At 47.6% G+C, this 13423-nt stretch overlaps 2 protein-coding genes across 2 annotated transcripts in view; one reads left to right on the top strand and one right to left on the bottom strand.

Moving 5' to 3' along the window:
* Positions 1-9724, top strand: part of Wrb (tryptophan rich basic protein) — a 16653-nt gene extending 6929 nt beyond the window's left edge. The window contains exons 3-5 of the mRNA XM_005345143.3: positions 1637-1704; positions 3045-3159; positions 5533-9724. Of these exons, the coding sequence (XP_005345200.1) occupies positions 1637-1704; positions 3045-3159; positions 5533-5606 (257 nt within the window). The 3' untranslated portion in view covers positions 5607-9724. The remainder of the gene's footprint in view (positions 1-1636; positions 1705-3044; positions 3160-5532) is intronic.
* A 963-nt stretch (positions 9725-10687) lies between these two features.
* Positions 10688-13423, bottom strand: part of Lca5l (LCA5L, lebercilin like) — a 31262-nt gene continuing 28526 nt past the window's right edge. The window contains exon 9 of the mRNA XM_026787708.1: positions 10688-11612. Within this exon, the coding sequence (XP_026643509.1) occupies positions 10755-11612 (858 nt within the window). The 3' untranslated portion in view covers positions 10688-10754. The remainder of the gene's footprint in view (positions 11613-13423) is intronic.

Genomic DNA, 13423 nt, shown 5'->3' with positions numbered 1-13423 from the left:
AGCCTGTCCTGGCACTAGCTCTTGTAGACCAGGCTGGTCTTGAACTCACAGAGATCCGCCTGCCTCTGCCTCCCGAGTGCTGGGATTACAGGCGTGCGCCACCACTGCCCGGCTGTGGCTGCACTTTTTGTGAACTCTGGCTCTGACAGTCCTGAACAAGAAGGGCCTCCTGTTTAAGCTGCGATAACTGTTCTGACTACGGATCATCGCTCCTTCTGTGGCAGATTTTTACAGTTCCTCTAATGCGTTTAGTAACCTGCAGCTTTCCTGACAGCTCCTTGCTCTCTCCTGCTAAGAACCATAGCCCCTTTCTGCTGTTTCTTTGAAACCTTCTGCTACCATATCCACCACTTCTACCACCATAGGGACTGCCAGCTCAGGCTTCTTATTAACTAAACCTTACATCCTATATTAACCCATAATTCTTGTCTGCATTAGCCATGTGGCTTGGTATCTTTATCAGTGAGGCATTCTCATCTTGCTTCCTCTGAGTCTGGGTGATGACTGCAGACTGAGCCCTCCCAGAATTCTTCTGTTCTGATCACCCTGCCTATACTTCCTGCCTGGCTACTGGCCAATCAGCATTTTATTAAATCAGTACAAGTGACAAAGCTTTACAGGGTACAAGCCCATTGTCCCACAGCACACAGTGGGTCCCCAGGGTACTTTGTCTCACTCTCAGGAGCATGCCTACAGCATACAGATGTCAGGGAGCAGCTCTTGTGCCAAGGGTGGTGCACACTTGAGTCCCAGCGCTCTGAGGCAGAGTCATGCAGGTCTCTGAATTCAAGGCCAGCCTGGTCTACATGGTGAGTTTCCAACTTGCCAGGGCTCCACAGTGACACACACACACACACACACACACACACATACACACACACATGCACACACACATACACCCTCACACATGTACACATAAGCACACACACACACATACACACACACACGCTCACACCACACTTTTTTTTTTTTTTTGTTTTTTTGTTTTTTTGTTTTTCAAGACAGAGTTTCTCTGTGGCTTTGGAGCCTGTCCTGGAACTAGCTCTGTAGACCAGGTGGTTTTGTTCTCATAGAGATCCGCCTGCCTCTGCCTCCCGAGTGCTGGGATTAAAGGCGTGCGCCACCATCGCCCGGCCACACGCACACTCTTTGTCTTTCTCGTCTCTCTCTCTCTCACACAGGCACACTCTTTCTTGTCTCTCTCACACATACACACGTATGTGCATACACACGTGTCTCTAGAGAGCAGTGTGCCCTGAGAGGCCCTGCTGGAGCATGTAAGGTGGAGTAGGTTGCACCTGTGCAGGCCTGGGAGCGCTGAACTCCTGCTGGAGATTCAGGGATGGTGCAGGTTAGAGAATGGAGGTGATGTTTCGTCCTGTTGGCCGGTGGCAAGCGCGTCAGGAAGGGTGCAGGGATTCCAGGATGCGGTCTGAGACAGCATAAGTACCACCTTTCAAATTTCCTGAGTTAGTATACAGGCTGAGGAGTTTCATCATGGCTGTTTGAGATTTCTAAGTATATTGTTTTATTTATAATTAGAAGGTGTTTTATAAGGGAAAATGACATTTCTGTGTATTTGGGTATTTTCCCAACTTTGCAGGATTGGTTCATGTTTCACCTCTTTTCCTTTCAGTGAAAGCACGGACAGCTCAGTTGGCCAAGATCAAGTGGTTTATAAGCGTCGCCTTTTACATACTGCAGGTAAGTGCGGTGTCGGCCAGCTCTGGACAGCTGTTTGTTTCCTCGGTCTGCTGTGTACGTGTGCATGTGTGTAGGTGTTTTTCCTCGTGCTCATGCACATGTGTGTGATGTGCACGGAGGCCGGAGGTGGATGCTAGGTGTCTTCCTTGACTGCACTACTCTCCATCTTACGTAGTGAGGCAGAGTCTCTCACTGTCTTCATCTCCTGAGCTCTGAAATGTAGACGGGATGCTTTTCTCTCCTGCATCTGTGTGGGTGCTGGGGATCGAAACTGCATGGCGAGCTCTTTACCCACTGAGCCATCTGTGAATGTCTGAGAATGAAATAACAGCATCTCTGTTGGAAACCCAGGTGCTTAGAGCTGGTTTACCTTGCCCTTTCCTAGAAGCCCCTTGCTCCCTTGTTCTTTTCTTTTTTATTCATTTTTTATGAGTATGAGTGTTTTTCCTGCATCTGTGTCTGTACACTGTGTGTGTGCCTGGTGTCCTTGGATGTCAGAAGAGGGTATCAGATCCCCTGGGACTAGACTTAGAGACAGTTGTGGGTACTGGGAATTGAACCTGGGTCCTCTGGAAGAGTGGGCAGTGCTCTTAAATGCTGAGCCATCGCTAGCCCACCAACCGGTTTTTCTCCTTCCTTGGCCCCTGGCGTTCTTACCTTCTGGGGGATTGGCGGTGCTGCTGATGCCTCGCTGTGACTGCACAGCTGGCCGGCATGCGGGCGACCTGGGACTTAGTGCGGGCGACCTGGGTGTGTGGGTCTTTCCTGAGCTACAACACCCATGCTAGCTCCCCTAGAGACGAAGCTTGGAGAAAGGCTGAAGAGACGTGCCTCGAGACACTCTTATTTGATAAGTTTGTGCTCCGTGGAGGGCCAGGCCTCTGGCAGGCATCCTCTTCAGTCTGCTCGTTTGAGCAGAGAGTTTGGGTCAACAGAAGCTGCTTCTGGGAAAGGGCAGGAAATGAAACATTAGTTTTCACCAGCTTGAAACTGATGAGGGCGCCAAAGGGAGCACCTCTGCTGTGTAGGGAGGACTGTGCTTATTAGGGTCTTAGAATCACGAGTGCTTTTACGTTTGGCATGTAGTTCAGCTACTCAGGATAGACATTGTGGATGGACTCAGCTAATTTAAATAGTGAATGCATGACTTCTGTGTTAAAGGATAAAATGTCAGTTCCTTCGAGAAGGCCCACCCACCTGTCACCAGTATATGATATTTTGTCTCAAGTCCTGTGTGTGTGTGTGTGTGTACACGTACTCGTGTACGTGTGTGTGTGTGTGTGTGTGTGTGTACTGCGAGGACTGACGGGTGTGAAGCCTCTACCCACATCTTCCTTCAGGCAGCGTTGATGATCTCGCTCATCTGGAAGTATTACTCCGTCCCTGTGGCCGTGGTGCCCAGCAAGTGGATCACCCCGCTAGACCGCCTGGTGGCCTTTCCTACTCGAGTGGCAGGTAGGCAGTAGAGGTGTGCGGTGGGAGATCAGGCCACCCGCCTTTGCCCTCATTGTCCCCTTCGCAAGCCGCCCTTCCTGCCTCAGCCGCATGGGGTCTAGAGAAGCTGCCTGCAGGTCCCTCTGAATGCTCAGGAGTGGAGTTACAGCCCAGGCTCTCAGGGGTCACCTCCTCCCCCTGTGGCTGCTGCGCTGAGCAGCTTGCTTCTGGATGTTAAAGGTCGTTTGTGTCATTGAAGAATGAGCAGACACAGAGGAATAAGTTTTCGGGTTGGAGGGGTGGCCCCAGTTGGCCTGGAGCTCTGCTGCAGACCAGGCTGGCCTTGAGCACACAGAGACTTGTTTGCTTCTGCCTCCCCAGTGCTTCTGGGATTAAAGGTGTGCTCCTCCATGCTCTGGCAACATGGGAACAATTTTTTAAAAATAATGCCAGTTAAAAAAAAAAAGCCAGGTGGTGGCGCACACCTTTAATCCCAGTATTTGGGGAGGCAAAGGTAGGCGGATCTCTGAGTTCAAGGCCAGCCTGGTCTACAGAGTGAGTTCCAGGACAGCCAGGGCTGTTACACACAAAAAACTCCTGTCTTGAAAAACCAAAAACCAAACCAAACCAAAGTGCCCCCCTCCCCGCCACGTCAGTTGCCATGTGTAAACTTTTAGTCTGTTTGGCATTCAGTTAACAGGCATGAGGAGCTCTGTGAGTTCAAGGTCCGCTTGGTCTACACAGGGAGTTTCAGACCAGGTAGGGCTACTTAGAAAAATGGGGGCAAAAAAATTCCTGCCAGTTACAGATAAGCCGAGCTGTAGTCTGTGTCTTCCAGTGTGTCTTTGCCGTCTGTCTTAAGATGGTCAAGGCCACTTGGTTTAACTCATTCTGTATCTTTTTCACTTTCTTGTGTGTCTCATATGTTCAGCCTGCTATAGTAAAATATACAGTGGGTACTTGTAGGCTCAGTTTCCCTGTCCTGACTGCTGGCCCCAGAATAAACACACCGAGTCTTAATATTCCTTATAGATGCTCAGTCGATAGCTCAGGCTTATTACCAACCAGCTCTTTTCTGTTAATCTGTGTGCCGCCCCGAGGCTTGTGGCTTTTACTTCTAGCCCACTTTGTGTGTCCGACTTGTGACCCTCTGACTCTGCCTTCCTCATCCCAGTATCCTTAGTTTGGTTGTCCTGTCTTTACTTTCTGCCTGGCTGCCAGCCAATCGGCCTTTTGTTAACAACAATAGCAATATATATTTCCAGTGTGTAAAGATTTTTTTCACAGCAGGTAACTTAAACAGATCTGCTTCCTGATGGCTAGAGTCCAAGGTGAAGGTGCCATAGATTGGTAGCATTAGGACCCATTTTGTGTTTCACAAATGGCCCCATGTCAAGGGTCCTTGGATAGGAGGAGGAGATGGTAGGCTGTGCTGTGTAAGCTTCTTCCTAAGGCGACCCCACTACCCTGCCTAATACTGTCCCCAGGGTCAGGACTGATGCATATGAATTAGGGGGCAGACATTGCAGGGTACAGCACTCTGTCAGGAAATTTCTTTGCCAAAGAATTTTCTTGTTATTTGAATTTTTCTGTTAGTACACTTTCTCGGGTCCTGATTTTTGGTAATTGAGGTGATACTGCTGGATATGGTTATGCTTATGCCTGCAGTCCCAGCCTTTGGGAGGCTGAAGCAGGTGGATTGCTGCAAGTTCAAGGCCATCATGGATTACAGTGTAAGAGCCTGTAAAAAGCGAAGTGTAGATTCTTGCCAGTCACGGCTTCTGATGTGTGGTCATACTGTAGAAAAATACATCATTGAAAGGAAGCGGTTTCGAGGACCTTCATTTTATCTGTGCTCCCCTCCCCAACACTGCTGGGCTCAGGTCGAGGGAGCAGCAGGCCACCCTTGCTGGCACTGCCGAGCTGTTGGCTTTAACCTGGGAATGGAGGATAAGGATGTCTTTACTTTAGGCCTGAGAACACATAACTTTGTGTACAGTGCTTTTTTTTTTTTGCTGTTGTTGATTTTTTAAAGACAGGGTTTCTCTGTGTAGCCCTGGCTGTCTTGGAACTAGCTCTGTAGACTAGATGGCTCTAAGGGAGAGATCCGCCTGCCTCTGCCTCCCGACTGCTGGGATTAAAGGCGTGCGCCACCAGCCCCTCCCCCAGCTTTCTAATACTTTTTTGAGAAGTGTAAAATAGTGGTCAGGCTGTTGTTATAGCCTAGGAAAGGGACATAAGGCGGTGCCCGTTGTTCAGCTTGGCACACAGTGTGTCTGTCTGTGACCTGTAGTCTGATAAGACCCCTCTCTTACCCCTCAACACTTGGAATTGGCATCTTCCTCCTGTAGGTGTTGCCACTGTATCCTCTGACACGAGTTTCTTTCTTTTTAGGTGGAATTGGAATCACCTGTTGGATTTTAGTCTGTAACAAAGTTGTGGCTATTGTACTCCACCCTTTCAGCTGAGCGGAGGATGTGCAGCCACAGAACTTTACCAGGAGGATATCGACGACCACACAGAGCCCACAGGCTCTTGTTTTTGTGTTTTGGAATGTTTTTGTCTGTCACCCGGGAGTCTTGTTCAAGTCAGGGTTTTCTACAGTTGTCATTGAGCCAGAAAAAGAGCGGTGTGACAGTGTATTGTTGACATAGTTCTGGACCCGCTGGGCTGTGAACGTCAAGTGGCATTTGCATGCTGGGGCTCGCTCTGCATGGTTGGTTTTGTTGCCAGCTGCAAAGACTTTCCTAACAACTCCAATAGTGCCATTTTTTTTTTTTTGCACCACAAACAAAAACACTTTAGTGTTTTAGAAGACATGGAAATGATGTCCACTTCAGTGGTTTCTGCAGACACGACCTATGGTCCTGGGAGGGTGAGATCAGTTCGTGGGCACAGGTGCTGTTGATGAGGTCCCTCCCCAGGGCACCTGCAGTTTGTGCTCTGCCCTCACATGATGCCACCGCATCTGGGTCCCGACACAACACACATCGTGCAAGGGAAAACCAAGTCCACAGCTGTCTTCTCTCTGGCCTTCACACTTGAGGTGTTGTCTTTAGTCCTGTACATTTGGGACCCCTTGGAATAGACTATCCCTTAGAAGAGACTTAGAGTTCTGGATTTGGGATGGTGTCAGTATCGTGCACCGTCCATACCCTCGGCTGCTCTGATTCTGTATACGCTGGCTACGCAGAGTGATGACTTCATGTCAGTTTGAAGAAATTCCTCATTTCTCACAGCAGACATTATGGGATATGACAAATCTGTGTTAATGTGCATTCAGCCTTGTGTGATATTGGCAGCTGGCAAACTGTTCCGAGTGCGCTCCGCTCCCTGGACGTGTCCTATCTGAATGTCTTCCCAGGTGCGTCTTATGCAATGCTCTCAAACTGAACCCCAGATCACCCCAGACCTTCTCTGGAATGATACATAGAAATCTTTTTGGAAAATTTGTCTAGTTGTCAGAGTTCTGCATTTTGAGTTTTTTTTGAGCAAGATCTAGGTAAATATTTTCTAACTACACCTTACAAAATCTCAAAAGAATTAAAGTTTATGGCAGTTGCTCAAATATTACATCTAAGTCCTGTTTTTCTGATATAAAATTAGTTTCTTATATTATTTTTATTACATTGTGTCCCACAGTGTGTTTGGGAGTCAGAGTTCAGCTTTCAGGAGATAGTTATTTTAGTTAATTTTAAAGACTTTTTCAGATTGTTCAGTGAATCAATAAATTATTATGAAAAAATTTCTTAAATTCTTTATGACTAGAACTATTGCTGGACCTCACAGCTAAAGTGCATACACTTTGAGATCACGTAAGACTTCAGGCTGCGTTGTACTCAGCTTGTTTAACCAGCTCTGATACAGCAGCGGAACCACAGCTTTAATTGTGCTGAATTTCCCGTGTAATCGGCTCTCACGAGCTAAGAGTGCACAGTTGTAGTCCGCAGTCTGTCTGTGCATCTGGTGCTCTGTTAACACATTTTCGAAGTGGCAAGGAAAATATTTAACTGCCAACTTCAAAACCACACACACAAAAGATTAAGTTATAACAAATACAATAATAATGTACCTCGTGGAAGTTTTCTGCTTCTCGCTCTTTAATTTCAAGGTCAGTTGCTCTCCTCTTTGCTCCCTCTCCTGTCTTTTTCTGTATTTCTTTTCCAGACACCTGCAGTTTTTCCAAACTTGTTTTTTAGGTTTTTAGCTTGAATAGAACCCCTTTGTGATTGGATTAGTTCTTCATATCCTCTACGCAGTCCAAAGGTTTCGTCTTCCTCCTCCTCCTCTCCCATTCCCTGTCCCACTTCTCAAATCCATTTCTCCATCTCTAGTTTATGCTTCCGTTCCTTCTCTGTTCATCGTTTTTCTTCTTCCATTTTTTGTTTTAATAATTCTTCAAAATTAATTTCCAGTTTTCCAGGCATCAGAGATTCGTGAGAAACTGTTTTATGTTTCTCTGGGGAATCATCTAATACCGTGCTTCTCCTTGCTTCCCAAATGCCTTCCTCTCTTCCTCTGTTCTGCGGGCCTCCTCCTCGGCTTTTCTCTCCTCACCTTCTCTCCTTTGCCTTTCTATTCTTCAAAGCTGAGCTTGAGTTTCCCAGGGTGGTACTCTGTAAAAACTTTTGCTGTGTCTTGGTTTTCATCCTCATCCTCCTCATTTACCTGCTCAGCTCTTTTTGCTAATTCACGCTGTATTTTCCTCTTTTCCAGCAGATCCTATCTTTCCTCTTTGTTCTCTTTCTTTGCTTTTCCTGTCTGAGTCTTTCCATTCCATCAGATTTACCTTTAAACGTCCCTGCTAACTTTGGGACATGAGCCTTTTCTACTGTAACAGAAATCTCTTTCTCGTCATCAGAAGCAAGAATTTCTTTAATCTCTGCCTTTTGACACGTCATTCACGTTTGCTCTATGTGGTTTGGGGCAGAAGCTTTGTATATTTTTGTATTCAGTAGAGGAGGCTATAAGCATCAGAGAGAATGAGGTTGCATGACCATATTCCTCTAAATTCGTCCTTTTGTTTCCTGTAATTTGACTCTTAAGGATGAACACACTTTGAGTGTGACACCGTCACTAAAAGTCAGAGCAGGAGCTCAAGCTGGCCAGGTACACACTGTCCAGTGGTGCTGTTTTTAATTTTAGAAAAAAACCCAGAAAAACCCACACACATTTTTTTTTTAAAGAAAAAATACCACTACAAGAATTCTGCTTTTTATTTTTTGAAGTTCACCTGAAAATGACACTAGTGGATGTTGCTCGTGCTTATCCTCCTCTTTGAAATGTCATTTGTTGGACCAGGTTCAGCGTAAAACCGTGTGAAAAGCATCGCCATGTATCTGAGCCTGCTAACTTTTCATAGTGGTTCCTGTGTGTGTTCACGAGACCATGTTATGTGTTCATTTAAAGCATTTCATATGAAGTGTGTCTTTAAAGTGGAGCAGTGAAGCAAGCTGGGGTCTGATCAGTTTGGCTCATGAAGTTACAAGATAGTTCTGCCAAGTCTCGGTGTTTATCTTTCGTTTTTTTGAGACATAGTCTCTCAATGCTGTTCTCAATGTAGTCCTGGCTGTTCTGGAACTCTCTCCATAGGCCAGGCTGGCCTTGAATCCACAGAGGTCCACCAGCCTCTGTCTCCCAAATACTGGGATTAAAGGTGTTTGCTGCTTCACCTGGCTCCAAGTCTGTTTTTGAAGTACTTTTCCTAGTTACAGTATTGGCCAGTGCTGATAGCCTAGACTCTGGGGAGCCATAGCACAGAAAAGCTACAAGCTAGCACCATCACAATCTCTGCACAGCTCTGGCTGTCCTGGCACTCACTACGTAGACCAGGCTCACCTGGAACTTACAGGGATTCGCTTGTCTCTGTCTCCTAGCTGCTGGGATTAAAGGCATAGCACTGGGTTTTGAAGGATCATATTTATATTCTTATGTTTCCTAGTGATCTCATAAACAGCTTGTTCTTTTGGCTGACTGTACTGTGAATAGGGCGAGTGTCAGATGGAGCACCACCAGAGCAGCAGACGCTGTAGACTTACACTGCACCAGGGTGACTAGGCAGGGTGTATAAAGGGCACAAGTGGTGTGCAGCAGTAGGCATTGCCAACATTGGCCTGCCCATCCGCTCCAGCATCCCCACCCCTCAGCAAACACTTGGTCAGTCGAGGATCTGAGGAGGTTGGAATGGCACTGGAAGCTGCACAGTCTGGGCTCGCTTCAGGAGCTCGGCACTCGGGGTGGGGGAGGGTATGCTTTTGTAGTGAGCTGTGATCTGGAATGGTGCTTACCGCCAACCAGACCTGGGCCTCTCAAGGGATGTGTGATGTCAGCTGACTGCAGGAAAACAGTGACAAAGGGTTAGTTTGTTCCCAGATGTTAGTGCTCCACACGCATAATGTAAGACTGCTCGTGTCCTGATGCATATAATGTGTGTAATATTGTTCATGTCCCCATGTGTATAATGTGTGTAAGACTGCTTGTGTCCCCATGTATAATGTGTGTAAGGCTGAGTGGGGGATATCACTGTGTCTCTCCCCCCAGAATTGTATTTGTTTAAAAATGGGTAATAAACATTGAATTAACCAGGGAAAGGTGCAGCAGAAAGTGTCTCTGTCCCTCTGCCCTGTCAGTTTTCCATGCTCCACTGCTACCTGCTTCCTAGGGTTCTCCAAGATGGTCCATGTTTATGAATGTTGTGTGTATGCACTTAAAAAATGGTGAAAAACCAAAATTAATTTTAATTTTTTTGAGGCAGGGTCTTCCTGTGCAACCCTGGGTGGCCTGGAACCCACCATGAAGACCAGGCTGGCCCAGACTCAGAACATCCTCTGCCTCCTGAGTGTTGAGATGTGGGCGAGAGCAGCCACAGGCGGCAGCAGCATCACCCCTCAGCAGGCACTGAGCCATTGGTGCTAATACACAACTAGTGTATAAACATCTGGAGACAGTGTGGCCAATTCCAGATACGGAATTGTTGCTCCTATAGCTAAATGAAGGGGAGTTACACAGTGTAGGCTGGGAATCCAGACCCTTTATAGCTCCAACAAAAGCTCTTAGACCTGAGCAGCTAGCTCAAGCGTACAGTTGTTTTAGGACAAGGTTAAGAGAAGAGACCATTATGTAACAAAAGAGTAATATATCTCAGCAACAACAAAAACCCCAGCCTCCTATACAGGCACAGATTGGCTCACAAAGGCAGGGCACTCTGCTCCGCTCAGCGGCAATGACCGTGAGGCAGAGCGTGAATCTCTGTACTGTCTTTTTGAGTCTGGTGCCTCTCTTGCTGGCCAGTGCCTCTTCCATGACGTTTTGACAGTAATCCTGCTGATATGCCTTAGGCTGAACAAGAGTCGCTGTGAGTCCCACATCTCCAAGCTCTGTAATAAACCGGTCTGCCTGAAGAGTGGACATTTTTTGCCTTCATAGTAAAGGTGTAAGTTTGTATCTAAAATGTTACCATTGATCAAGGTACAGTGGATTATTTTATTAGATAGCAATAAATTACCCGCAGTCCACCCAAGTACTAAAACAGATACTATGTAAACCCTCACATGGTAAGTAAGATTAAAGGCATGTAACTAGTATATAAACCAGAATGTATTAGGCCTCTGTTGCATTTAAATAACCGTTTTCCTGTTTCCTTCGGCGGGTGAGGCCTGGATGGACCGCACCACGGTGGCTCTGGAGTCCCCGAAGGCGTTGCTGGCAGAGGCCTGGCTGGGTCCGAGCTGCTGGGCCTTGCCAGCCACCTCGCCATTGGTGGGGCCACTCCTGCCCGCGAAGCCTGCACCGAAGAGCTCCTCCATGAGGCTGCTCTTCTTGTCCCGGAAGGCTGTCTCCTTGGCTTTGACCCTGGTGGCCTTGCCGAAGGAGGGCTCGTAGCAGGCAGGCTCCAGCCGCAAGTACTGGTCGCTGCGGTGCTTGCCCATGCTGTGGCGGCAGCGTGGGCTGCCCGAGGCCTGCCCACAGGATGTGGGCAGCCCGTGGTGCAGGTTCTCAGTGGCCTCGGTGAAGGAGTAGTGCTTCCTTGGCCGAGGGGTCTTGTTCGGGGCTGGCCCAGGCTCCACATCAGCGGCCGCTCCCTCCTGGGCCAGCTCAGCCATCGCAGCCACTTCCCTGGCTGGAACCTCGCCCTCTGGGTCTGCAGGGGTCACACTTTCCCTTGCAATTGGCTCTACTTCTGGTGGGATGACTTTCTTTTCCTGATCTTCCCTTTTCTCTTCTTGCTTCCTAAGAGTTTCCAGAGAGGCTTGTGGTTTTGGGTGTTCAACCTCCTTTGATAAATCTACATTAGAAAGATTAAGATTAAGTGCCCTCAAACAAGAAATAGATTTTAGAAGCACCCCCCTCCCCATGGTGCAGTGGCTGAGGGAACAAGCTGAGGGCTTGAGTTCTACCCCCAGAACTTGCCTGTGGGGCCGAGGCAAGAGTCGGGCCTGAGCGTTGGTGGTGGGCCAGTCTAGGCTAATGCGTAGCTAGCTTTGTTCAGTCAGAGCCCTGCCTTGAAGCAATGAGGCCGAGAGTAGTGGAGGAAGAAGACATGGTGGCCTGCCCGGCTCTCAAACGATGTATTTGGGGCTGAGAGTGTAACTTGGTAATAGAACACTTACTTAGCATGCCTAAGGTGCCTGCCAGGTTTGATGCCCCAGCTCCATAAAACCAACCAGAGAGAGAGAGAGAGAGGGAGGGAGGGAGGGAGAGAGAGATAGAGAAAGAGAGAGAGAGAGAGATAGAAAGAGAGAGAGAGAGAGAGGGAGGGAGGGAGGGAGGGAGGGAGGGAGAGCGAGCGAGCGAGCGAGCTCAGTGGATTTCCATTTCGGGATGGCACACCTCCCAAGACTTCAGACATGTCACTGAAATGGTACAGGAGGTGAATATACACAGGGCATTAACACAGAAGGGGTCATTGTTAATAAGCTTTCCTAGACTGTTCTAAATAAATGGGAATTAGGAAAAGAAGAAAAATATTTATGCACAAATACTAAGAAGATTCTCTTGATGGTACTCATCAAACAGGAACCATTTCTGTCAGACACTGAGGGAATGGCCCCGTGATAGCTGTGTAGGCAGTTTCTATGGCCCAGCACTTTCATCTCTAGGAACAACCCCACGCAAACAGAAGGCTGCAGGGATGTGCAGACAGCAAGCACGCTTTAGTATCGTCCAACTCTGTAAATGTGCAGGGGAGGGGAGTTAAGGGCAGCGTGCTGCTGTGGGATTCTGGGTAACTGTGGGCAAGTGGCCTTATGGGAATGACGATTCTACACTAGAACAGGAGCTCAGGGTATTTTGTATTTGTTCCTGATGCTGCTGGGGTGTATGTGTGTGTGTACGCGTGTGTGCACACACACCTAGAACCATGCCTCACCATCGTATATGCTCAAATAGAATTTGTCAAATGAACAAATAAATTTTCCAAGTGGATTAAAAATAAGTGGAAAGGGCTGGAGAGATGGCTCAGTGTAAGAGTACCGGCAACTCTTCCAGAGGACCTGGGTTAATACCTGGCACCCAAATGGCAGCTCACAACTGTCTGTAACTCTGATTCCCAGGGGCCATCATACTAGGCATGTGTGTGGTGCACATATCTCTGCATGCAGGCAAAATACCCATAAACCTAAAATCTTTTTTAAAAAAAGATTTATCATGTATACAATATTCTGCCTTCATGTATGCTTGCAGGCCAGAAGAGGGCGCCAAGTCTCATCATAGATGGTTGTGAGCCACCATGTGGTTGCTGGGAATTGAACTCAGAACCTCTGGAAGAGCAGCCAGTGCTCTTAACCTCTAAGCCATCTCTCCAACCCCATACAATACATCTTAAAAAGTGGAAAAATTAAGTGACTACCGAGCCTGGGAAATGCAGCTGCCAAAGTTGTTACCTAAACATCAGTATCCTCAGGTCCAAACCCAGCTCTGCCCTCAGGCCTGAGGAAATGTGTGGACTCTGGGCTTGCTCACCTCCCACTTAGCCTTGACAGGTTTCCCCTGGCTTAGCTGTCAGCAGTGATGAAATACAAAACCACTGTCTTCAACATTATGAGGGAAACGGTATCTGATGTGGGATCCCCTGGATGCTGTGAATGTGTTTATACTGTTGGTTTATAAAGAAGCTGCTTTGGCCTATGGCAGGGCAGAATAGAGCTAGGTGGGAAAACTAAACTGAATGCTGGGAGAAAGAAGATGGAGTCAGAGAGATGCCATGTAGCTGCCAGAACCTTACTGGTAAACCACGAGCCTCATGGTAAAATATAAAATAATAGAAATGGGTTATTTAAAATGTAAG

This window comes from Microtus ochrogaster, chromosome 2 (genome assembly GCF_000317375.1).
Source record: "Microtus ochrogaster isolate Prairie Vole_2 chromosome 2, MicOch1.0, whole genome shotgun sequence".
Taxonomy (NCBI): Eukaryota; Metazoa; Chordata; class Mammalia; order Rodentia; family Cricetidae; genus Microtus; species Microtus ochrogaster.
Note: the sequence above shows the minus strand (reverse complement) of the source record. Positions and strands in the feature narration are given on the sequence as shown.